The sequence below is a fragment of the Glycine max genome, chromosome 5 (genome assembly GCF_000004515.6).
Source record: "Glycine max cultivar Williams 82 chromosome 5, Glycine_max_v4.0, whole genome shotgun sequence".
In the NCBI taxonomy this organism is placed as follows: domain Eukaryota; kingdom Viridiplantae; phylum Streptophyta; class Magnoliopsida; order Fabales; family Fabaceae; genus Glycine; species Glycine max.
The window spans coordinates 34,150,314-34,176,243 of NC_038241.2; the positions used below are offsets into that span (position 1 = coordinate 34,150,314).

The 25,930-nt window shown below is 35.6% G+C and overlaps 3 protein-coding genes across 3 annotated transcripts; 2 read left to right on the plus strand and 1 right to left on the minus strand.

Moving 5' to 3' along the window:
* The first annotated feature begins 285 nt into the window (after positions 1–285).
* Positions 286–2,890, plus strand: LOC100784757 (cytochrome P450 78A5). The gene is made up of 2 exons (XM_003524120.5): positions 286–1,302; positions 1,973–2,890. The coding sequence occupies exons 1-2, from the start codon at positions 370–372 to the stop codon at positions 2,564–2,566; spliced, it is 1,527 nt and encodes a 508-aa protein (XP_003524168.1). The 5' UTR covers positions 286–369; the 3' UTR covers positions 2,567–2,890.
* An 8,718-nt stretch (positions 2,891–11,608) lies between these two features.
* On the plus strand, positions 11,609–13,340 carry LOC100499806 (REF/SRPP/SRP domain-containing protein). The gene is made up of 3 exons (NM_001249361.2): positions 11,609–11,766; positions 11,858–12,094; positions 12,701–13,340. Exons 1-3 carry the CDS (start codon positions 11,749–11,751, stop codon positions 13,136–13,138), a joined length of 693 nt encoding a protein of 230 aa, NP_001236290.2. The 5' UTR covers positions 11,609–11,748; the 3' UTR covers positions 13,139–13,340.
* Positions 13,341–15,418: 2,078 nt separating this feature from the next.
* On the minus strand, positions 15,419–18,295 carry LOC100798702 (uncharacterized). Its single transcript, NM_001254617.2, has 3 exons — positions 18,245–18,295; positions 17,720–18,016; positions 15,419–15,691 (listed from the first exon to the last, which is right to left on the minus strand). Exon 2 carries the CDS (start codon positions 17,994–17,996, stop codon positions 17,721–17,723), a length of 276 nt encoding a protein of 91 aa, NP_001241546.1. The 5' UTR covers positions 17,997–18,016; positions 18,245–18,295; the 3' UTR covers positions 15,419–15,691; position 17,720.
* Between the last annotated feature and the right edge of the window lie 7,635 nt (positions 18,296–25,930).

The window sequence follows — 25,930 nt, forward strand, 5'->3', positions numbered from 1 at the left end:
TAAATAAAAAATGCTTTATCTTAAAATAATCTGCAGCAATTAAGGTGGACATTTCCCTGTTGAATTTTTTTTTCTTTCGTAAATTCAAGCAGTGTTGAAGTTTAAAAAGAGAAAAAAAGAAGGGAAGATGTGATTCTGACATAAAGTTACATGTTACAGTGCAACTTCTTGAGAATATTTACACGTCATAACCAGATAGCACCTGGGGGTCTTAACCATGGTCACCTTAACCATGGGCTCTTTTAACGTATCCACTTTCCAGCCCTATATATTCCAATTGATCCCCACATGCTCTATATCCCATGACACACGTCCATCTCTGGATAACAATAACACCAATTTTTTTTCTTCCTCCTCTTTTGACCAAACATGAAACCCACGGCAACATTCTTCTTTCTCCTTCCTTCAACAACACTCGTTGTTTGTCTTTGCCTTGGAATTGGAACAACCACCCTCTTTATAACCCTCCTCGCAATTTCCCTTAACTACTGGCTTGTCCCTGGAGGCTTTGCATGGAGAAACTATGACTATTATCAAACCAAAAAAAAACTTACTGGGCCTATGGGCTGGCCCATACTCGGGACTCTGCCTCTCATGGGCTCTTTAGCTCACCAAAAACTTGCGGCTTTAGCCACTTCGCTGAACGCAAAGAGGTTAATGGCGCTGAGTCTGGGCCCCACTCCCGTTGTTATAAGCAGCCACCCCGAGACCGCTAGAGAAATCTTGTTGGGTTCATCGTTTTCGGATCGTCCGATAAAAGAATCGGCACGCGCTCTCATGTTCGAGCGTGCCATTGGTTTCGCTCATTCAGGAACCTACTGGCGGCACCTACGTAGGATCGCGGCGTTTCATATGTTCTCTCCGAGGAGGATTCATGGCTTGGAGGGTCTCCGACAACGCGTAGGTGACGACATGGTGAAGAGCGCGTGGAGGGAGATGGGGGAGAAGGGGGTGGTGGAGGTTCGGAGGGTATTTCAGGAAGGGTCACTTTGTAATATTTTGGAGAGTGTTTTTGGAAGTAACGATAAGAGTGAGGAGTTGAGGGATATGGTTAGGGAAGGGTACGAGTTGATTGCGATGTTTAACTTGGAGGATTATTTTCCCTTCAAGTTTTTGGATTTTCATGGGGTGAAGAGAAGGTGCCACAAGTTGGCGGCTAAGGTTGGTAGTGTGGTGGGCCAAATTGTGGAGGAACGAAAAAGAGATGGTGGTTTTGTTGGGAAGAATGATTTTCTTAGCACTTTGCTATCCTTGCCCAAAGAAGAAAGATTGGCTGATTCAGATCTGGTGGCTATTCTGTGGGTAAGTACTCTATCTACCTAGAATCATTTTTCTTCTCTAAAAACCCCACACTCAGTGGACCTCTCTCTCATCCCATGGATATATAATAATAATAATAATATAAATAAAATAAAACCATGCATCCTTTTCCATACGTTATATTTCCCTCAAAGAACGCAGCATAAGGATTAGTATATTATTTTACTTATCATCTCTTAAGACTTGTTAATTGACATGCATAAATTCATTAATTGTACGACACATACCTACACAGTAGAGAAAGCCTCCTAGGTTAAATTGTTGATGAAATGATCATATATATTCAAGAAATTTCTGAAAGATTAACTTATATATATTATTCTATTATCCTCATCAATCATCATGATAAAGAATAATAATCTAGTGCGCGCCATGCCACTATAAATATATTCTCAGTGAGACCTTAATTAGTTTCGACATCTACAAGCCCTTATTTTAATATTGGACGTATTTTAGAGAAATAAAAACCTTTGATGTAGGGTTACGATGTCAACATATTTTAACAAGTAACCCAGTGGTTGCATATTCTCATTCTTTCTTTATAAGATTCAGATTGGGAGTGACATAAATTCATTAGCTTATTGTTCATGTAGGCCTAATGGGTGGATGTGCTTATATATGTGGCTATATATGATCTTGTTGTTTTGAGCAGGAAATGGTATTTCGAGGAACAGACACAGTTGCAATACTCCTTGAATGGGTTATGGCAAGGATGGTTTTACACCAAGACTTACAAAAGAAAGCCCGCGAAGAAATCGACACGTGCGTCGGCCAAAACAGTCACGTGCGAGACTCGGATATTGCGAATCTCCCTTACCTCCAGGCCATAGTGAAAGAAGTTCTCCGGCTGCACCCACCAGGCCCGCTACTATCATGGGCTCGCCTTGCGGTCCATGATGTCCATGCGGACAAAGTCCTCGTGCCAGCTGGCACAACAGCAATGGTTAACATGTGGGCCATTTCGCATGACTCGTCCATCTGGGAAGACCCATGGGCTTTCAAGCCCGAGAGGTTCCTCAAAGAAGATGTTTCCATCATGGGATCGGACTTGAGGCTTGCACCCTTCGGGGCTGGACGTAGGGTGTGTCCGGGCCGGGCCTTGGGCTTGGCCACGGCCCATCTCTGGCTCGCGCAACTTCTTCGCCACTTCATATGGCTTCCCGCACAAACCGTGGATCTTTCCGAATGCCTTAGGCTTTCCATGGAAATGAAGACACCTCTGCGATGCCTAGTGGTTCGTAGATAAATAAATAAAAAATCGTAAGCCCTTGAACCGAACCATGTTTAATGTGCAATTAGGATGATCGAGCTTTGTATCTGTTGTTTGATGTTAAATTTGGTACTCAAATATCTAGTGAAATATTTAGAGATGAGTTTATCGTATAATTAGGGAGCTTATCTCTAAGTTTTATTTCACTTTATTTTTAAAGGGTATCAAATTATTAAAATAAATATCTAGTGCCAGTTGACTAGAGGTGGGTGTAAGAAGAGAGTGGCTTAAGAAGGCTTTATGTATCTTTAAATTGTAAAATGTAAATTACTGTAATGTAATGCATGCATTTTTCTTCTTGTTTGTTCGCGCAAATCCAATGGGTTAACCCAACTGCATGCACAATTTTATAATACAAATCTAATTTCAAATCATATGTTAAAAAATTATGGCTCACTAGTTATTGTCACCTATATGATATGGATTGATATAAAACAAATCATATATAGGGGATGACATCGAAATCATTTTACTGTAAAGATCTAGTTTCAAGTTTTTGCTGGAGATGTCCCACCACTAAGTCACTAACCAAAGCTTAAGCCTTTATCATAATCATTTCTCAAATTAAAGCAACTCCTACTGGTTATCACTATCTTTAGCTGTCTATTTTTTTTATGATACATTTATACGTAACTTCTAAAAGCATCACACTTTAAACCACCCGTATCTTCGAAAGAAATAAGAAAAATTAATCCACCTTTTTCTATTTCGACCTTTAGCATGCAAATAGTGTTGCTTTTGCTGTCTACTACTGATAAGTTACAACAACCTATATTTTAGTTTTCTTTATCTTTTTTTTTTTGGAATTTGAGTAACCCCATATGTTATACATTTTTCTGAAACCCTGTATGTATATGTTTTTGAACTTTGGATGCCTATAGTAATAACCAAAAAATTTGACGAACATAATGCACTTTTCTTTCTTTTTTCTGCTACATTTTTTTTTTCTTTTAAATTTTTACCCTCCCCTTCCTTTCCTTTTATTTATTTTATATTCTGTATGATTGTAACTTCCAAACTAGATGTACGGAAGGGATAAATCACACCGTCTGTTAAGATGTTTGGGAACTGAGGTTAATTTGTAGAATAAGGGAGAGTAAATTATCATTTTTAATATATATTATTTAATTTTCTAGTTTTTAAAATAAAAAATTTAACATAAATTTAATGTCTTAATATTTTATTTATTTTATAAATATTATATAATTATATTAAAAAAAATGTCCTCTTTTTCCTTGCCCACGTTAAATTTCACTTTTAAAAAAATTAATTAAAAAAGTGAGAGTTTAGATTATTTAATTGAAATAACTTTAAGTTAAAAAAAGTTGTTCTATTTAATTAAAGACAACAATAATGTTATTTTTATTGTCATTGTATTAAATTTTTTAATTGTATTTTAAAATTTTATATGCTCTTCCTTGTCCAAGTTGAAATCTTTGTAGCAAGTCTACTATATATGTAGTTCTTCCTGCATTTTTTAGCGAATACCGGTGATGATTGATGACTTACCCACAAAGAGTCTAACACTAAGTCGGTAAGAATCAAGAAATGAAAACAAAAACCCTAGAAAAGAGTGTGCTCATCAATGGTGCGTCACCTTCTAATTACTTACATATTGCATTTCTCCGTTGCATGGTGCGTGGTGTCATATTTGTGTGGTAACGGAATGATAAATGGTCATTTTGTTCGTGCAATTCCAACGGGTGGTTGCTTGTATTTTAGGGGTTTTGTCTATTGTGCGTCACAGGAGCAAGTGTGCACTGGCCACTTTGGCTTATTTTGTTTTTGAGCTGTTGTGGATTAATTAGTCAGGAAGTCATTTAATTTTCTCATTGATTGAGGCTGATCCGAAAGGATACACATATCAGAGCATTTCCGGTTGTGATCATTTGTGTTCGGGGGACTTATTGTCTACCATTTCTCTATGGTTAAGAGAAGTCCAATTTAAACATTTTGGATTACTTATCTCCGATTAATTAATCCCACAATATCGCATCACAGTCAAATAACTTATACACATTTATTACAATAAATGATTCTTCCTTATAATACCCTTAAATGGCTATAAAATATTTTTTTGTAATAATCATAAACAATTATTACTTGTAGAAGCAACGAAACTTAATTTTAAGTAATATAACATTATACGTAGATCTCCTCTAATGATAATAAAACTAAGATATGATATCTTAAAATAAATAATTTCTTAAGTAACAAGAAAATCGTAGCTTATATAAAATACTAAAGCCTGACACATTTAATCTACATAAAAAATTAGACCTATAACTATAAACCTATTTAGAGATAGGTTTGTTTGATAGATTTATTGCTTTATTTAATTGACCTTAGCATATATATACAATGTAGTATTTTATACAAGTAATAAAGAGAAATGATAGAGACACTCTTTTTAATATTCTCTTTTTTACACTTTTTTTTATTGGCTGAAATTTTTTAAAATTATCAATTTTAGGGGATCTCATATCTAAATAAATTAGGAGAAAGAATATGATAAATAAGACCCATCAATATTAATGATTTTTAACAAATTTTAGTCAAATACAAACAAAATATTGAAAAGAGAGTACCAGAGAGAATCTCACTAGTATTTCTCAATAATTAAATTGGGTCAATTTGTTATGTGTGCACTAAAAGTATCTCCCAATAGATAATTGAAGATTAATTTCTTTCAAGATCAGAGTTTATCAAAGTAGATTTTATTTCTCTCAATAATTTCTTTTATCCGCATGCTCAAAAATCAAACCCATAACAATATATTTATAAAGTTAGCTATTTATTAACTTGTGTTGAATTTTATTAGTAATTGGATTGATAATGATGTATAATAAAAACAAAGTTTTATTTTTTTTCCCATGCTCATTCTTAACCTCTCCTATCTATCTATCCGTATTCTCTTTAAGTTTTGATTTTATCTTTCACGCGGAACTTCTTAAACATATTGTATAGTAAGCATAACACTTCTTTTTAAAGTATAAAAAAGGATGAACACTTAAATTAATCCTTAAAGATATGGAAAACACTTTCGTTTTTTTAAAAAACAAATCGTTTAATCTTTTGAGATTATGCTATATTTATAATTTTGAAAATTAATCCGTAATTATTTTAGAAAATAAATTGAATTGAATGAATATTAATTTACTTTAGTTAAATACATGTTGCTGATACATACTTATGTAAATTGGTAGCTAGGTCTCATTTATGGTGGCAGAATAATTTTTTTCAAGTGAGATTTACCTCTCTCTCTCTATATATATATATATATATATATATTGTTTAGCTGGAAACCATAGAAGAGAGATTTATTCCCTTGACTCCTATCCAAGATAATTTGAATGAGACACATATTGCACATAAAATTGGCCAATTATATATATTTTTTTGATGTATCACTTTTTTGCTTATGAGAATTGAACTTAATTAAAAATTAAATTGCATAAAAAGCTTTAGAGTTGTCCTATTTATTTTGTGTACCTTTTGAAATATTTTGAAAAAAATTCAAAATATTTCAAATTTTATAGATGAGGCGTTATTTGATTTCTTATCAGCATACATTTTACATAATATTTTAATATACTCTTTATGGGTAGGTGAATTTTATATGAGTTCATTATAAAAGAAAGACTCAAATATTTTAGTAAAATTCCTTTAAAAAAAATGTTAAATATTTTTCTGTAACACTGTTCTAAATGATAAAATCCAATAAGATCATTTTTACGTGCCAAGCTAACTTAATTAGGAAGAAAGGACAGTAACAGATTTCGAAGTACGTACTATTCTACTTCTCTATTCGGTGTCTCCCCGATATCAAGTTAGTGGAGTATTGGGAATCTCATATGATATGCATTTTCTTAGTCTGAGGTTCTTTAAGTGGTGTGCAATTCATTTTCGATTGACAAAATGATTATTAGAATATGATGTTTTGGATAAAAGCCAGGTTCTCTAAACTATTAAAGTGATTAAAGATATTTAAGTCACGTCCCCAAAGTTTTAGGCTTTTCTAATCCAAATCAATATTCGTTTCGCGTAGTCTCCAACTGCATAAAAGGCGAAGCCCTTTATTCCTGTTGAAGTAATTACATACTCACACTTCCAATAATCATGTTAATGCTCCACAAATCTGTTGTCTTATTGAATTGGGTCCCCACGTAGCATCACCCCAAAGTTAACATATTCTCTTCGGCGTGCCCATGAACCATTAATTGATCATTTTATATGCGAAATTGCCAAAGATTCTACGTTATCTTTTCACAAGGGAAGTCATTAATGCAATTTGTGATTAAGTTTGTTTTGTTGCCTTTGAAATGTCCACGATCAACGTACGTACAGTGATTTCAATTTTCAAGTCCTAGTGCAAGTAGTACCTGTTTGATTATTGCATGCTGCATCATATATTCTCACATACTAGTATTTGTTAAAAATTTTAAAAATTGAATGTTATATTTTATTGAAAATAAGATTAAGTTGATTTCTGAGTGATTGTTGTTGTTGAGCTTTACTCAACATTTAAACCTATGTTTAAATTTATGTTTTTTGCTTTTTTCCTATACAAACGGATGGTCATATCGAGCTTGTTCATCATGATTGGAAAATTTACTTTGGCATCTTGTAGAGAACAAACTAAGGATCTGATCGGATCTAGTTTTACTTACTATTAAGTTTTCTTGCTGGGCAACTAAACACATCAACAAGTAATTTAGAATTATAAAGGATTCTAAGATATGATCTTACAAGGATTATTGTTGAAGTACCAGTTTAACCTAATTCTTAGTTTTTAGATGATAAATGAAAAAGGGGATGTGATTTAAACAAGAGAATCTAAAAAGAAGAAGAAAGCAACTAGCTAGAAAGCTAAAAAATTCAATATACTGCAATAAGCAAGAATTCAATGATAAATGAATTTTGGCTGTCTGACTTCACCTATACAATTATTAAGATATTACCTAATTTCTCAATAACATCTGTTCTTTATCAATTGTCAATTACTTTACTTGCTCATTAATGCTATTAATATCTAACGGTCATGAAGTCACATAATTAAGACAAACATCAAAATTCAACTAACTTACTAGTTTAACAACTGCTAATTATACCAACACACCAACAAAGTTTTTGATCCAAAGGTAGTAGAATCTTTGAGGTTTAGATGGGGCCTCCAACTTGCCAAAGAGTTGTTTTTCATGAACATGGTATTAGCAACAGTTTGCCTTCAATTATACCAACCAAGTTTGGTCGAAGCTGCAGAGCCAATCACACAGTTACTTCCAGAGTTTGGGGTTTCATTTCTATTCTCCTCAGGATGAGTTGTTCTACAATTTCCTGATTTGTCTTGAGACATTGGTCAGTGCAATTTCAATATCTTGTGGTATTTAAGATATCAAATTGCTTGACTATATTATTATATCAACTTGGAAATCTTGAAGTACACATTTTCATGGAGCATTTGAGCTTGGAAAGTGTTTATGATACTTTGAAGGAACATAATGTCGTATGTCCGATCAAGGTTAAACTCTGTCTTTCTTTTTTCATAAGATGTTAGTTATGATTTACTTTTAATTTGATCAATACTTTTTGTTTACCTCGATTGACGGATTCATCTTTTAAAGGTAGTTTCGAATTTCTATACCTGAAATTGCATATTTGCTATTAATTTGACCTGTCAGGGAAACTGTGAAATGGATGTTTATTTATTCTTTAATTTTGATTACTTGCAAGGAGTACACCGCTTATTTATCAGTATTATATAATTCATTAATTCGTTTACTATCTTAAATAATTAGTCTGCATTATTATTGCATTCTTTAATGTTCTAGAGCTAACAAGGTAACTAAAGTAGTCTAAGTCTTCCTGCCATTAGAAATATTATTCTTTTTCAAACATTGTATTAGTCTATTCTACTGGTTCAACAAACCATCAGTGGGTGTTTTTAGCAGAGGAGTACTAGTAACTTTATTAAAGGAGTATCAGGGCTATTCCAAATTATATAAAAAAAGAGGGGGTGTTTGAAAATCAATTCTCAACACCAAAGATCCTATAGTACCCCATTACTACCCCAGTAGAACCAGAAACTATTCAAAATACCCTCAATATGAGAAATGCTCCTATTATTGGATTTAGCCAAAAACCAATGCCAATAATTAAATTTAATTCCACAATATGAGAAGGATCATCACTCCCATTGGAAAAAATAATAAAATTCCTGCAATCCCAAATTGACTAAACCACTCTATTCCAAATCAAAATCCATACTCTCCTCGCCCTCCAACCCCCAGCCAATGGACAATTTGGAGACAATGCTAAAATACACTTTCTGAATTAGGCAAAGACACTGGACAAAGATAGAAAAGATGAAATCCAGTTTCCTATTGCTTTTCTGAAGATATAAGTTTTACAAACTCATGCATTAAGTGGTTGGATATGGTTCTCTATTGTAACATGCTCTCCAATTATATTAGTTTTAATTCTGCCATTTCAAGTTTTGGAGCAGCCTTTGCTTCCCATTAGGTGGGAGACCTTTCAGTATACCTAATGTGTATTGAGAAAGGTTTAACCAAAGTAACCAAAAGTGTATGTATTTCAACTAGCATTCAAATTTTGTTGTATTTGCCAAAATTACCTTTATACCAAACCAGAAAAATGTTTCTCGATTCATAAAATATCCCAAGAAGGTTACTCTATAGAATAACGACCAGAGCCTCACAATACAGAAATTATTGTAAATAATTTCTAAGCTTGTCTTGCTTAATTATTACAAAAGTTAAGGGTGTGAGCAGTGTCCATTTGTAGTGGAGTGAGTGAAAAACTATAAGAGGGATTTACTATAGAATAAACCAGAAGAGTCCTTGGCTCCATACTCTCCCATAAGAGTATACATAGTAATAGACTCAATTAAAAAACAAGATTATATAACTTCCCTACCTCTATAACTCAGGCTTAAAGTGAAAAACTCAATTTAAGTAAAGGCCTAAGTAGAGAGGACAAGCATATGCATGGAAGCTAAGAGAATGATATAATACCGTTACAAGAACTAGATAATTACAAGTAAATGAATGTCAAGTTGATCGTGCAGTAATGTACGCAGTATGAGATCCATGTTAAAGATATTTTCAAAGTATAAGAAAGAACATAAATTACATGGCCCATTCACATTGTTTTTGCCAAATAGATCGAAAAGAAAAGGAGATACTTTTTTTTTTTTAAAGGATAAAAATAAGCCTCCAGTGACGTATTTACATTTGCATGTGATAATTTAGGATCAAGATTTTATTAATTTGTAGCATCCATTATATGGGAAAGATATTGGTACTGAGAAAAATGATCGTCACCGGAAGGATAAGGCCATTCATAGGATAAGAAAAATAAAAAGAACAAAAAAAGAAGGGAATAAATCATAAAATTAAAAAATATTATGTAGAGCTTTAGTTTGGAAGTCGTCGTTGATAGAATACAGTACAAGAGAAAGGAGGGAATATTTCTAAAATAACGAATGGAATCGCTATAGAAAAACGTCATACACCAATTAATGGTTAACATAATAATATATATTATTAATGTTTCGTATTATTAATATAAATTTATAATATTTACGTTTAAACTTTAGTTTTTATTAAACTAAAAACTACATCAATAAATAAAAGTGTCGCATTTAATTTTATCCAAAATCACGATGGCGATATTCAGAAATCAGAATCACACAAAACCATAACACGCCTGGGTTAAGGTATGGGCTAATAACTTTTTTCATGGCAATTTATGATCAGCCTTATTTCACAATACGATGGTGTGGGCTAACATACAAAAAAAAAAAAGAGAGAGAGAGAGAGAATTAAAGACTGCATAACCCAACGGTGAAGGGATTTAACTTGGCTAATTATTTAACACATCTCATTTTTTTTTTCGGTACACCTCAAGTGTATTAATGCCCTAAGGATATATCAAAGCAAACACTGAGATCCGTTAAGTAATACAACCTTAGACAAAAAAAAAGAGTGAAAACTTTTAATTCTTGTTTTAGACTTTAGGCACAATCGCATCTTCCTACATTTTTACTTTTAAAAAAAAAAGGATATTGTATCCCCGCAATAAGGCAATAATGCTTAAGTAATTAAATTTGAATTTACTAACATATCGTTAGTATTAATTACACTGGACTTAAATCACTTAAGATATTAAATTTAAATTTTATAAATAAAAAGAATATGATTGACAAGGATCAGTTAAATTCTCTAGCATATATTGATTATTAATAAAATTAGTAATACTTCATATTATGACAATAAAAAAATTATTTCAACTTATTCTATCAAAATTAAGTGGAAATTAAAACAATTCTTTATTTTTTTTTTTGTGTTGTATTTTTAAAAGATAATAAATCTTAAATTAAATATTTTTTTTTGGCATTGTTTTGTGATTGTATTTGAAGAACAAAAGTAACTAGACCTGATTCCACCTGGTTATTGTATCATATATTTTTTGGTATTGTTTAGACATGATAGTAAATATATGTTCACTTTTAATATTTCGAGGTTAATACTACAATACAATTGCTATATAGTACTAAGTAACTTGATTAGGTTAATGGCGCTTTTAAAATGTTGATTAACAAACAAAAAAGAAAAAATATTTAGTGTGTAAATCATATAATAACGTAAAAAAAGTAATTTTCTATCTTTCGATAAAAATATTTCTATTTTAAGTTCTTTAATCAATATCGTTTTTAAGTTATTCCCTCCATTCATTTTTAATTGTCGGATTTTTGAAAAGAAATTTGTTTCTATTTATCTTTTGTAAAGTTTAAAATTATATTAATTATTCCTTTATTAATTATATCTTTATTTTTTATCTTTAACTAATTTACACATGTATTTATTGTAAAGTTAAAAAAGAAAGAAATGAAATAAAAAATCCCAGGACTATTTTCTTAAAATAAAAAAATTATTACATTTATTGGTTTTTAAAAAACAACCTTAAACATGGATTAAAAAAGAACGGAGTCCGTACTCGATAGCATTTACTTATGTTAATATAGTTGCATGTGATTCCCATTTGTATCTATAAATGAACACTCCAAAATGAGAGACTGAGCTTATATTTGCAGTAACAACAGCTAACGTGCAAGTTCCAAGGCAGAGAAAACAATAATGGCCACCACCTCGGAGGTTTGCAATTCTTCTTTTTTCTTTCTCGATTTCTATGTTTTGTTTGCAGAGATCTCATAGAATTAATCTGTGAATTATGTTGTTTGTGCAGAGGGATATGGAGAACAAGAGTGATCAAGAAGAACTGAAGCATCTTGGGTTTGTGAAGATTGCGGCAATTAAAGCCTTTGTGTGTGTGTCGAATCTCTACGACTTCGCAAAGCAAAACTCGGGACCTTTGAGATCTGCTGTTGGAACCGTGGAAGACACTGTAACCACCGTTCTGGGTCCCGTCTACCACCAATTCAAGGCTGTCCCCAACCACCTCCTCCTTTTTGCCGACAACAAGGTTTCTCTCTCTTTCTTTCATGAAAATCTATATTTATTTGTTTTGTTTGTGTGATTTGTTGTTGTTTTTTTTCTTCTTTTGTTGTAATACCCATTCAACCAAATCAGTTAAAGCTTGCAATTTGTTTGTTCTCTGTTTCTAATTATTAAGGATGAATTTTCTTTCTGACGATATTTGTCTTTGTATTCAGATCAAGATCTATTTGTTTCGTTCCCCCACATAGTTGAAATATTGGTGAAAACCGTGGCAAATAACAATAACAGTTGAACTTTGTATTCTGAGGAACTTGGTATCTGTACATGCATCCACAGTTGAATTTTTTTGTTTTTCATTCTTACCCCAGAACTTGATACCATCATACAGTTTGATTTTTTTTATGTATAGTTCTCACCCTTAAAGTGTCTTGTTTGATTACTATCGTCTTCCGTGTGTACTTATAGCATAAAATAAAATAAAAAAGAATGTAACATGAATTGAATTTATGTAAATTTTGTATGCCATTGCATCGACATGCCTAAAATGAAATTCCATTGTTGATGTTTGAATGAATTGGGAAATTGCTAATATTTGCCAAGCAATTAATTTTTGGGTATATGATTGTGACAGGTGGATGAAGCTGCTCACAAATTCGATGAGCATGCACCTTCTTTGGTTAAGCAGGTTGCAACCCAAGTCACTTGTTTGGTTCAGGAAGTGACACACAAAGCTGAGAAAGTAGTGAGTGAGGCTCAATCTGGAGGGGCACGAGCAGCAGCAAATTATGTAGCCACTGAGTCCAAGCAAATTGTGCTCTCTGGTTCGGTGAAATTGTGGACTGGTCTCAACCAATATCCACCATTCCATTCAGTGGCAGAGATGGCAGTTCCCCGAGCTGCACACTGGTCAGAAAAATACAACAATGTGGTAAAGGGAACGAGTGAAAAGGGTTTTGCCGTGTTTGGCTATTTGCCTCTGATTCCAATTGATGAGATAGCAACAGCGTTTAAACAGGGAGAAGGCAATGTGAATGAAGATGAAGCAGGTTCCGTGGCAGAGAGTTCTTAGAGCACTACTAATAGGGTAGCTATTTTCTTCATAAAATCTGCTTCTGGCTAGTATTTGTTTCAGTTTGAGGGCAATGTGGATGTTCATGGAAGTGTAAGAAATGGGTTCGGAGTGTGTGGATGGTGTAAGTTAACCAAGTTCGTAGAACATTATGGGATTGTGTCAATGGTTGCGTTAAATGGTTGTCACCAAGTTGAAGTTGTTTCGTCCTTTTCTTGCATAAAAATTATCTTTATTGTCGTCTTGGGCGGATTGAGGGCGGTCACTAACTCACTATTGGAACTTGGAGTGCCCACCTAACACTCCACGACATTTCAAGAGCATTTCTTCCTTGGACGCCACAATCAATCACTTACACTTAATAATAGATTAAGAAATTAAGAATATGATTTAAATACTAACTGATAAAGCAGAAGATCTTTTTGTGTGTGAATCAGGGACTGTTATTAGCTGATTATGTGAATCAGCCTGTTTCTGCAGTATAATCTTTTGTTTTTGTTGATTGTTTTTTCTCCATCTACCAAAAAAAAAAAATTTTTTTTTATAGCACTTGAAAAATTTAGGAGGGATGCCTCTCCAATCTAAGGACACAAGCAGGGACCACTACGTGTTAAATACGAGATTTTGTATTATTTCACTTGACTAATCCTTTCAGGTTAGTGGAGAAGATTCTTACATCATTGTTGAACTCTCATGTATAATTAATTTATTAATTTTTATTGTAATTATTTTAAAACTTATATCTAGCATAATAGTAATTTTAAAAACGAATTATGATTTTTAATATATTTTTTTAAAATGACTTTTTTATAACTAAAAACAGTATTACTCAAAAAATAATACTAGGCTCATAAAAGAATTATTTTTATTTGGTTAGAATATACTTTTATTCTTATAGTTTAATTTAATTTTGATTGTAGTTCTTATATATTAAAAATTCGTTCCTAATCTTTAAAATTTTAAAAAAGTTATTCTTATATGTTATGGATTGATGTCCGGTACGGTGGAGAGATAAAATCTTAAACAGAATAAATATAGGGATTATAACTAATGTAAGGAATAAAACATTGAAGCAAAAGAACTAATTTACTACTAAAGGGTAGGTTGGGCTGCAGGCTGCAGCACCAGCAAATTTCAAACTGACTCAGGCTGCAGCACCAGCAAATTTCAAACTGACTCAGGCTGCCAATTCCTCATCACAAGTAGATTACTCCTTAACAAAGTACTATCATGTTGATTACTAAGTTCAAAGAGTTGAAACAGGGTTGCATTCACAAATGCATGAGGAGCATCTTATGCTCTCGTTGGAATCGATAATTTCCCTTCAAGACGTAATGAGTACTGCTAGCTAAACCAAAGAGTTCCTTGGCTTTAGACTTGGGTCTTTCTACCAATAAAAAAAAAAGGAAAAGAAAAGAAAAAGGTAAGAGGGAAGGTCATCGAAACAAATAAGGATTGATTTGATTTTTGGTCAAAGAATAGTTTTGAATGATTGAGAAGGACTTACCTAAAAAGCTCATTCTAAATCTGCATGATGACTTTTGCCATGTTCATATCGTCCAGCTTTTGGTTTGATTTTGAAATTTCCTACTCTTAAACTAAATTTAAATGTTGATTTTGTCCTGGTAACAACCATTGTTTTATGCTATGGATTTGAGCATCACTAATTTTATTGGAATGATATATAGTTGAGGTAGATTTCTTTTTCAATTAATACAATTTTTCCTGCATGATTTCCTTTTTTGCAGAACGTATTATTTTATGTATAACTCTTGTCGTACTTGTTGGCATGTATAACAATACAAGGGACAGACATTGGTCGTCTAGCTTGTGCTGCCACTGTGAACCGGACTGTTGATACCACAAGTTGGTGGACAGGGATCTCTTTCAAGGTCAACTTGGTGAAACAAAGAAAGGTTCGGAAGTTGGAGGAAATAGAAGTTCAACATATAGACTTGTGGTTAAAATAAAAATTTACAGGATGGGTGTCAAAATTCAATGCACTACATTAATGGAAAGATCCAACACTAAAGCTGTGTTTGTTTCACATTGAACGTGAATCCACAGTGAGAAGGTTCCCCGTTCAACGTGCTTTGGAAAGTAGGATTCCCCTTAAACAAACACAGTGTAACATTGTCACCACAATGATAGACTATCTACTTCCGTAGCAAACCTTAAGGCTGCCTACCTATCCGCATTCTATGAAAAACTAACAGTGAACTATTCAACACATTTAAAGGTTCTAAATATGGCATTCTACAGGATACAACACGACAGAAATGAATCATCCACAAACAATGTAAATACTAAATAATGACATGAAACATTGATAAAGCAGAATAATTGCCAGGAAGTGCAGTTGTGCAAGAATGTAAATTCTGGAGAGGAAAAAATTCTTCTGTAACAGCATAGTTATATGGAACCTTTATTTTTGAAATAACAGCACAATCCAGTTGTAATCTCTGCAACATGCAACAAGACAGGATATTACAAGGGGAAATTACGACAAATTCATCCTTTTCACCGATAATGCTTGTGGCAAGTTCAGCAACACTGCATAGAAAAGAGAATACCAAATATGAGTACAGAAGACAGCGGCAGGTACTGCAATTATAACTAAAAACCTACCTCGTCAAACTTCCAAAAGACTATAATAGAAAAATATACATATAAAGAAAGCAATTAAAGGAACAACAAAAGTTTTATTCCCACTAGATAAGATCAGCTATATGAATCAAATGGCACCATAATGCCCTATTGTAAATCATACCTAATGACAAACCATTTATATCTAATTTATTTTCTGGTTTTTTATCTCCCTCTACCTCTATTGCACATTTGCACTACCCTTCATCTAATCCACTCTCCTTATTGGCTATTTACAAGTCTTCTCTACACATGCCCCAACTACCTAAGGCAGGAATTACCATCTTTTCCACAATGGATGCTCATGCTACTTCAACCCCCTCTCAAATGCAAACATTCCGAATTATATATTATCTTGCGTGTCTGCTCTGCAGCATTTTCATATTTGCAACATCAAGCTTATTTCCTTGTTGACTTTTTACTCTCCAACATTCAATCCTAAACAACATAACAACTACTATAATTAATGTTGTGGAGTAAAATTTTCCCTTGAAGCTTCAGTGGTACTTTTCTATCACTAATAATGATAGGAATGGGAGTGTGGGATTAGAAGTAAGGGAGAGGCCCAAGATATGGAGGGTATATGCTAGGAGAAACAAAGGTGAGAAAAGGAAAGATGATGTGGCAAGAGAGTAGCAGAGGTGGGATTACTGTGTTTTGCTTGAAGCACTCCTTTAAATTCAAACAGTTTGAATTCTATGGTTTATATCTCCCTCTATTTTCCCTTCACGTTGTACCATGGATCCTAGACACTTAAAATCATGTGACTTGTATGGTATGGCCTCCCATTTTAGCTCTAAGCTCAAACTGGTGCACTTTCTGCTAATCATACATTTCAGATACTATGTTTAACTTTCTACTTATACAAAGTCTGTGTTCTCAAAAATGCTCCACATCTCAACTTTCCTGTTTGTTTCTTCTCTCAACTCTCTAACTAGTACTATATCATCAGCAAAAGCATGCATCATGGCACCAGCTCTTCAATTTGTTTCTGAAGGTTTAAAACATGTTTAAGATTCTGAAATTGCCCAAAATAGTAGGCTCCATAGATTACCATAACAGAGCACACACCTGGTGATAAAAAATCTCCCACTGACTTCGACTTTTTGAGTGAATAACAGATGCTGACTTTTAAATGAGGTCAAAGAGATCCAGACCTATAAACCAGAGTTCAACTAAGGCTGACCAAGCCAAATTATTCTTGACTGAGGTGATTGTAAGGGTAACTGAGAAAGCATGTGTAATAGGAACACTTGAAGATATCTTGTTGAAACTCGAAAGTGACTCTTCCATCTTTCCTTGATAACTTGTTTAGTTAACAAGACTTTAGTTTACCCTTCTAACTCTTGATGTGTTTTGCTCTTTTTTTCTCTAACTTTAGCAAGCCTGTAGATACTTCTTTTTCCATGTTCACAGCCTAAGAATTTGTCAAACCCATCCACTCCACTATTTCTCACTTCACTCCCTGCCTTCCCAACTTTCACCATTTTTCTGTCTCACACCCCAATAAAGTTCAGACTTATTTTGTTTTAGCTACTAAAAACCAAGCTTCTCATATAGTAAATGACAGCTTACACCATAGCAGTGACAGCCTGACAGGTGCAGACTCTGCATAGTTTCACCATCAACTCTCATCCTAAACAACTCCAGAATCCCAACCCAAAGGGTTTAAAAAACACAGTATCTCTGGTTGCACTCCAAAAACACAATGCAATCATAAGAGCACGTAGACAAATTAAAACATCAGCCTCAAAGTACTAAAATAACCTCTACACAGTAATTATCAGCCTCAAAGTACTAAAATAACCTCTAAAACAGTAATTGACCGTCATTCATCAAATAGACAAAACAAAATATAATCAACCAAAAAAATCCAGTTTTGCATTGACATTTGAGAGCTGCATACTTGGAAATTATAGTTTTCAACAACAATACCTCACTTAGGTGGGGTAGAGAAATGTTGGAGGAGATCATCATAAGGGTCCCTCCTCCCGGCCACTTGGCTAATCTGTGCATCCCAAGCAAGCTGAGAATTGTGGCGTTCGAATGTCCAAAACCCATAGGGTCGCATAGGGTAGCTCCACATCTCCTTCGTCTTCTCGCACCTGTCCTTCACTCTATAAACGTGCTCCCTGAACCTCCGATCCCTTTCCTTCGGATCTTCCATCAACTTTAATACCAAGTTCTCCGCAAATTCCATTATGAAACCCATCTTCTCCTCTCTTCTATTCCCTTCCAATCATAAAAAAAAAAAAAAAAAAAACAAACAAACTTAATCATGTCCAAACCCTAAACTACGAAATTGAGAAAGAAAAACACAATCATGACAACAAAACAACGGTAAAAGCCACGAATCAGGAACATTCCGAAAAAAATATAGGAAGAAGCCTATGTGAGAAAGTGCAATTGAAATTGTTGAAACGCGAAAATTGAGTGTGAGAAAGTGCTTTGCTGCATTACCTGTTTGTTCCGATCAGCACCCAATGAAAACAAACTGTGCTTTCCCTTCTTGCGTTTTCAACGTTTCTGGATCAAGTTTTTTTATTTCTTTTTTCTTTTGTCAATATTACAATAGTCTGGGCTCAACTTTCCTAAGCCCATTGGTTCCCAACTATGCAGCTCAGCCATTTAAAACTTATCTTGGGCTGGGCATAACTTAATAATCAAGCCATTATAGTTAAGGGACATTTACTCAAAATAATAGGATTCGGTCTCTTTTTTTTTTTTGTGAATAAGATTCGGTCTCTATTATCCTTAAAAGTTAAATCTCACCTAATTTTTCACCCCCTGATAAATGTTACTCACTCCAACACAATTTTTTCAATATAATTTTGCAATTTAAATGTAACACATACAAAAGTGCAACAAATTTCATGTAATGGTAAACAATCGGTAAAATTCAAGCGGAAGAGGAATGCAAGTATTCTAACACAAACTTTTTAACATACGGTAAACAATTTTTTTTATTATCTTTTACATCACACTCCTACAAAAAAAAAATGTTAATAAAACTAATCTTAATAAAGTGGGTTTGATGTGGCATACTAACCCATTTACGCATTTTTATTTATTTGTTGGGTTCCTCATATTAATTTATAGACTCATGAGTTGTGATAAGTTGAGAACAAAGGAGGAACAGTTGTCCTGTCAACTTTTTTTGTTTCTTTAATTTTCATTCGTTAACTAGAAGCTCATATTCTACCACAATATTCATCATATTTCTCAATTCTTATTTATTTATGTTTTTATTTTTTATTTTATTTTATTTATTTTAAAAATTATTTAATTCCTTTTTAATTTCTAATATTAAATTGATTGGCCTACCAACTCATTACGAAATTAGAAGAGTTTATTTTATTAATTAATTTTTAAAATAACCAACAAGTCTTCTTTTTTGCTAGGTTTAGTGGCTAGACTAGGTGGGAATTGGAATAGTTTAGGATGGGTCAACTCACTTTAATAATAGTAATAAATACTTATTAAATAGTTGCGTTTGTTTTATAAGGTCTTTACAGGGGGGAAAATACTACTACCTTAAGGTTAATACAGTCATAAATAATGCTATTGAAATTTTTTTAATATACGTAGAAGTACACAAGGTAATGTGGAGAGGACAGCTATTTCTTCTTGAATGCTTTGTTTGGATTTTGGACGTGAGAAGAAACATAAAAGAAATGCAATAAAAGAGAATATAAATAAATAAAAGTAAAATTTAAAATTATTTAAATCAAGAGAAATATAAAAGAAAATAAAGAGGGAAAAAGTTGAACTCAATATAATTAGGTAAAAGTGTGAAGAAAAGAAATACTATTTTATCACCAAGACATTTTTATCCATGCATTAGAAATACAAATATTTATAATTCATTACTTCTCAGGATAAAATAAATAATACATACTCTTTACGTGGTTTTGTCTTCTCATTTTTTTCGTGTCTGGTGAGGCATGATCCCATCATTCATTTCCCCTCTTTCTTATCTCATTTTATTTGACTCCAATCAATCAGAAAGAGGAGACCTTTAAGTTTATGTTTTTTCTCCTTTCATTTATTCTCATTTCACAAAATATACCCTACCAATAAAATGAAAGTAAATTTAAGAAATCGTCCTAACATATGTAATTTTTCATTAAAAGTAATTAATGAATTTTATTACTTGATAACTTAAGCTTGGAAGTTGAGTTGTCAAATTATTGATAAATATTATAAGTCTTTAGTTATTCAGTTATTTGTATTAGTTTCAACAATTTTTTTTCACCAAAAGTTATAGAAATAGTTCTACACTTAAATTTTTTAATCCAGATCTAAGATTTAGTCCTTAACTTTGGTCTAAAGTCATAATTGAAAGTATGAATTTTTTTAAATGAACTAGCTCGATTAGAGGAAGATTAATTAGGTGTTAAATAAAAATCTACAATGTTTCCCTGATAAAATAAACTAGGTTCTACTCCTTACCATAAATAAATAGATAAATTTCTTACTACTTAAATCAACAAAACATTAGTTAGTCAATAATACCTTACTAAACATTAATCTAAAATATTCATTCAGGAGTTTAAAAAATAAATCGATGCTATATAGTTAAATATTGCCTCTAATTATGATGTTTAAAAAATTTCTCCCTCCAATTATGACATGAAAAATGACTAGACAGAAGGCATAAGATGGTGACAACCGACATGGCAATAACTGCATATGCTATGCAAAGATACCAAAGCAAGAAGCAAACAGAGATTATTAAAGCAAGAAAGGAAATTTTTTTAACAAAAGATGCTCAAACAGGGAACTCATTCTCAATTCAAAGGCATAAGAATCCCACCTGTCATGGAAGGTTCTTAATATTTTCGACAAAATAGTGGTAGTTAGCACGTAACAAGTAAGCTTGTCTCCGTAGCTGGCCAATTAAGCAAATTTGTTTTCTAATGCACGAATTCTATTGTACCCAACATATATGATCATCCATTCTAACTATTATTATTTTTTTCCGTTTGTTTTACCAAGCCTCCCATCTCTTTAGAATGTGACCCTAATTCTCATTTTGGTACTAATGTTGCCCCATAAGGAAATGCCAAATATGTTTCCTGGAGATAAAAGAACCATGTCTCTCAAAGTTCTTTGTACTTTTATTTCCATATTCTCTAAGTATAGTGATAGATTATTTACTGAAAAAATTAATGAAAAAACTCAAGATTTCTTGTTTAAAAAAGATGTCAAACTATTACCCCTTTTTTTTATTCTTCTCTATGATGATCCCTTTTGTGATATTCTTCTCTGTAATTTGAATAGATGTTTGGAAATGGGACTAGTTGCTGTATTGGGCCTGGACCACCCGTTCACTTGTATGGGGTTAAGTGCAACTGAAATAAATAAAGAACCTGGGACCAAAAATAAATAAATAACGAACATTGCAGAAAGAATAAGTGCACTCTCATCGTTCCCTCACCATCTTCCCAAACCCATTAAATTAATTTGTTTCCCTATTTGAAATTAATAATCTGTGCAAAATCGAATCTTTTATTTCCCTTTTCTTAATATATTTTGAGCTTCTTATATATGACTAAAATTCCAGCCAGCTTACTTATTTCAAAATCATTCTACTCTATGATATGCATATATGCGCATATCCCACACCAATTCACTCCAACTTGGAATTCTCAAATGTTTCTCCTATTTTTCTTTTTCATCTTTTCTGATCCCTTCTTGACCAAACAAAAAAAAAGACAGCGATAATTAAAGTTAGATGAAAAATTATGGTGCACATTCTGTAAGGTGAAGGATTTACTCCATCGGTTTTTTCCATGTCCTATTTCACACAATATTTGAAAATGTTAGTACAACATTATGGGTTTAAATTTTGTACGGCCTCAATCAATATTGGATCATTTTCTTGCAACATGCACATGGTTTGGTTGGGTGTTAGCATCTCCGATGACGATTGCAACATCTCCGGTGACTGCAGTACCGACGACCGTCACACACCCAACCCGAGACCAGCGTGCATCAAGGGAGCTCCTACTCATCTGAAAGATTACTACATAAGCCTGCACACATGATAGTAAGCAGTTGTGCACGTGTGGATTAGGAAAGGACATGCACGTGATCCAATTAGTTAGTAATAACATAATTAGTTAGTTAGTTGGGCATGTATCACGAGTTATAAAAAGGGAATTACGCTTGTAATAAGGACACGTGAATAATAAAGTTCTTGTTAAGGAGTTCTCTCCCTTTCTCGAATAAGGGTGTACCCTTCCCCCTCCCGTGTCCAGGTTCATCCCCTTTGAACCTCTCCTTCTCGAGTTCCTCCTCCCCTCACCACCGCGTTAGCGCCACACAGTCTTCCCCTTCCCTTAACAACTGGTCTGACCTCCGCCGTCACCATCTCCATGGCTAACCACAAAACCAGGAAGACTACGACAGATCGCCTTGAAGAAGCTATCGCTCGTCTCACCAACAGCCAAGTTTCCATTAACGATCGTTATAACGACCTCGCCGGAAAGGTTGATTCGATCTTGGAACATCTCCATCTCCACGCTTCTGATAACAATACCAACACCACTACTTTGAGTCACCCAAATCATCAACGTAGCGCTGTTAAGATCGACATACCACGATTCGATGGACGCGATCCGTTAGGGTGGATCTTCAAGATAACTCAGCTCTTCCAATACCAGAACACACCGGAGGACGAAAGAATCACGGTGGCATCCCTATACCTTGATGGTGCAGCCTTAAGCTGGTACCAATGGATGTACATCAATGGGCTTATCACCACATGGAATGGGTTCCTCCAAGCATTAGAATCGCGATTCACGCCGACGTTCTACGAGGATCCAAAAAGGGCCTTGTTTAAACTTACACAAACAAGTACGGTGAATGAATATTTGACTGATTTTGAGCGTCTTGCTAACCGTGTGGTGGGACTTCCACCCCCATTCCTTTTTGAGCTATTTCATTTCGAGGCTCAAACCCGATGTACGACGGGAGGTTCTTGCTCTCCAGCCGATATCGTTTTTGCAGGCTTCTGCATTGGCCAAGCTTTAGGAAGAGAAGCTGCGTGATCGAACATTCCTACCAGCTCGAAACTCTATCCCTCCAAGACCGACCATCAATAGCACGCCTCAGGTTTCGGCCAAAACTAAACCACCATTCGTTCAACGCACACCTGCAGAGATGGCTTTCCGAAGAGAAAAAGGTTTGTGTTACAATTGAGATGACAAGTGGAGTGCCAATCACAGGTGCAAAGGGCGGGTATTACTGTTCATAGCCGACGAACAACCATCACCTCCTGACTCCACAGACCACGACTTCGTTGAGAATTAGACCTTGGCCTTCGAGAACGATCCTGCTCCCTCCTCGGACATAGACTCACACATCAGTCTCCATGCGCTCGCCGGAGTACCCTCATCAGAAACTTTCCGAATCTATGGCATGATTAAGAACACCCGCCTCACGATCCTGGTTGACAACGGAAGCACTCATAACTTCCTCCAACAACGAATCGCGCAATTTCTCAAGCTCTCAACCCAGAACACTCATCCTCTCCAAGTAATGGTTGGGAACGGATCCATGCTAGCATGTGATCAAATTTGCCCAAGCACTAACCTCACTATTCAAGGACATCCTTTCGTGGTGTCATTTCACCTCCTGCAGATAAGCGGAGCCGACGCGATGCTCAGAATAGATTGGCTACGCCGTTTAGGGCCAGTCACGATGAATTACGCGGATTCCATCATGAGTTTCAATCACTTGGGTCACGACATCACTCTGAGAGCAGATGTTTCCATTGGACCCGAACCCACCTCTGCGGCCCAACTTAAACGCCTCCTCCCGACGGGTTCTACATCAGCCCTCTACCAACTACACGTTTTACCCGTAACCGAACCCGAACAACCCGCATCGCCACACCCGATTCCAGCTATGGAACACCTTCTTCTCCGCTATAATAATCTTTTCCAGAAACCTTCCACTCTTCCTCCCCCACGACAAGTGGTCCACCGCATCACCCTCAAGCCGGCCACTCCCCCAATCACCGTTCGTCCCTATCGATACCCCCACTTCCAAAAGAACAAGATCGAAAACCAGGTCTCCGAGCTCCTCGCCGCTGGTCTGATCAGACCAAGCACCAGTCCCTATTCTTCCCTAGTGCTCCTCGTGAAGAAGAAGGACGACACTTGGAGACTTTGTATCGATTATAGAGCTCTCAACTCAGCTACAATTTGAGATCGATTCCCTATCCCTACAATAGATAAGCTGCTACACGACTTAGGACGTGCTTCTTGGTTCTCCAAGCTGGATCTCCGGCAAGGGTTCCATCAGATTCTGATGAATGAAGGCGACATCGAGAAGAAAGCCTTTCGAACCCACAACGGCCACTTTGAATACCTGGTGATGCCCTTCGGGCTTTGTAACGCACCCTCTACGTTTCAATCAGCCATGAACCAGCTGCTCCGGCCGTTCTTACGCCAATTTGCTACAGTATTTTTTGACAATATCTTGGTTTATAGCAATTCATTGGCCCTACATCTGCAGCACCTTGAGATTATCTTCCAAACCCTTCATCATGCTGAGTTTTTCCTGAAACGCTCCAAGTGTCTCTTCGCACAAGATACCATCGAATATCTGGGCCATATTGTTTCCGGCAAGGGCGTATCTCCTGAACCATCAAAAATCCAGGTGATGTTACAATGGCCAACCCCAACGTCCGTTCGAGAGTTACGCGCATTCTTGGGGCTTACAGGGTTCTACAGAAAATTCATCAAACACTACGCCTCCATTGCAGCTCCTCTCACGTCCCTGCTATGCAAGGATGCCTTCACCTGGTCCCAAGACTCACAACAAGATTTTGATAGACTCAAGCTCGCCATGACCAGTGCCCCAGTACTGGCCCTTCCTGACTTCTCCGAGCCCTTCATGATTGAGACGGATGCTTTCGAAACTGCCATTGGCGTCGTGCTTCTGCAGAATGGCCATCCACTAGCATACTTTAGCAAATGCCTGGGACCACGCATGCTTCATGCATCCACCTACATTCGCGAACTTCACGCCGTCGTGGCTGCCGTACGGAAGTGGCGGCAATACCTCTTAGGCCGGCCGTTCACCATTCTCACGGACCACAAGAGTCTCCGGGAGCTGATGACACAAGTCATACAGACACCGGAGCAACACTATTATCTATCAAAGTTGCTGCGTTACGAATACTCCATTCAGTATAAGACTGGCGCCACCAACGTGATCGCTGATGCTCTTTCCCGAGCTCCATCTCCTGAAGCTTCCTTGCTCGTCCTTAGTGTTCCCCAGCTTGACTTCCTTAGCGACATCAAGCAATCCTTCGACTCTAACTCGGAGTTCCAACGCCTTGCTCAAGCCATTCGTGATAACCCTAATGACCATCCTGACTACACTCTCGGTCACGGGCTGATACTGTTCAAGGGTCGAATCTGGCTCAATCAGGATAACCCATTCCTTCACAGTCTCATCACTGAACATCATTCAACACCCTTGGGAGGGCACTTGGGTGTCACCAAAACTACCCATCGCCTTGAGTCAAGCTTCTTCTGGTCTGGTCTCAAACAAGATGTTAAGCAATTCATCAAACAATGTGTCACCTGTCAACAAAGTAAAAATGTCCATTGACGCCCAGCTGGGTTACTGCAGCCCTTACCAGCACCAGAGGGGGTGTGGGAAGACCTTTCCATGGACTTCATCACCCACCTGCCAAACTCAAATGGCTTCACCGTTATCCTAGTCGTGGTCGATAGGTTTTCCAAAGGTGTGCATTTGGGAGCCTTAGCTTCCGGGTTCACCGCCTTTAAGGTTGCCAACTTATTCCTGGATATGGTTTGTAAGTTGCACGGTTTTCCGAAAAGCATCGTCTCCTACCGGGATCCGATCTTCGTGAGCAGATTTTGGAAGGAGTTGTTCAGATTGAGCGGCACGCGACTCCGGTTAAGCACTTCATACCATCCCCAGTCTGATGGCCAGACGGAGGTGATGAATCGTGTCGTTGAACAATACCTCCGATGCTTCATCCACGTTCAACCTTCAACATGGCATCAGTACCTAGCTCTCGCGGAATGGAGTTATAACACGTCCCTCCATTCCAGCTCCGGCCTCACGCCGTTTGAAATCGTTTATGGCAAACCACCTCCC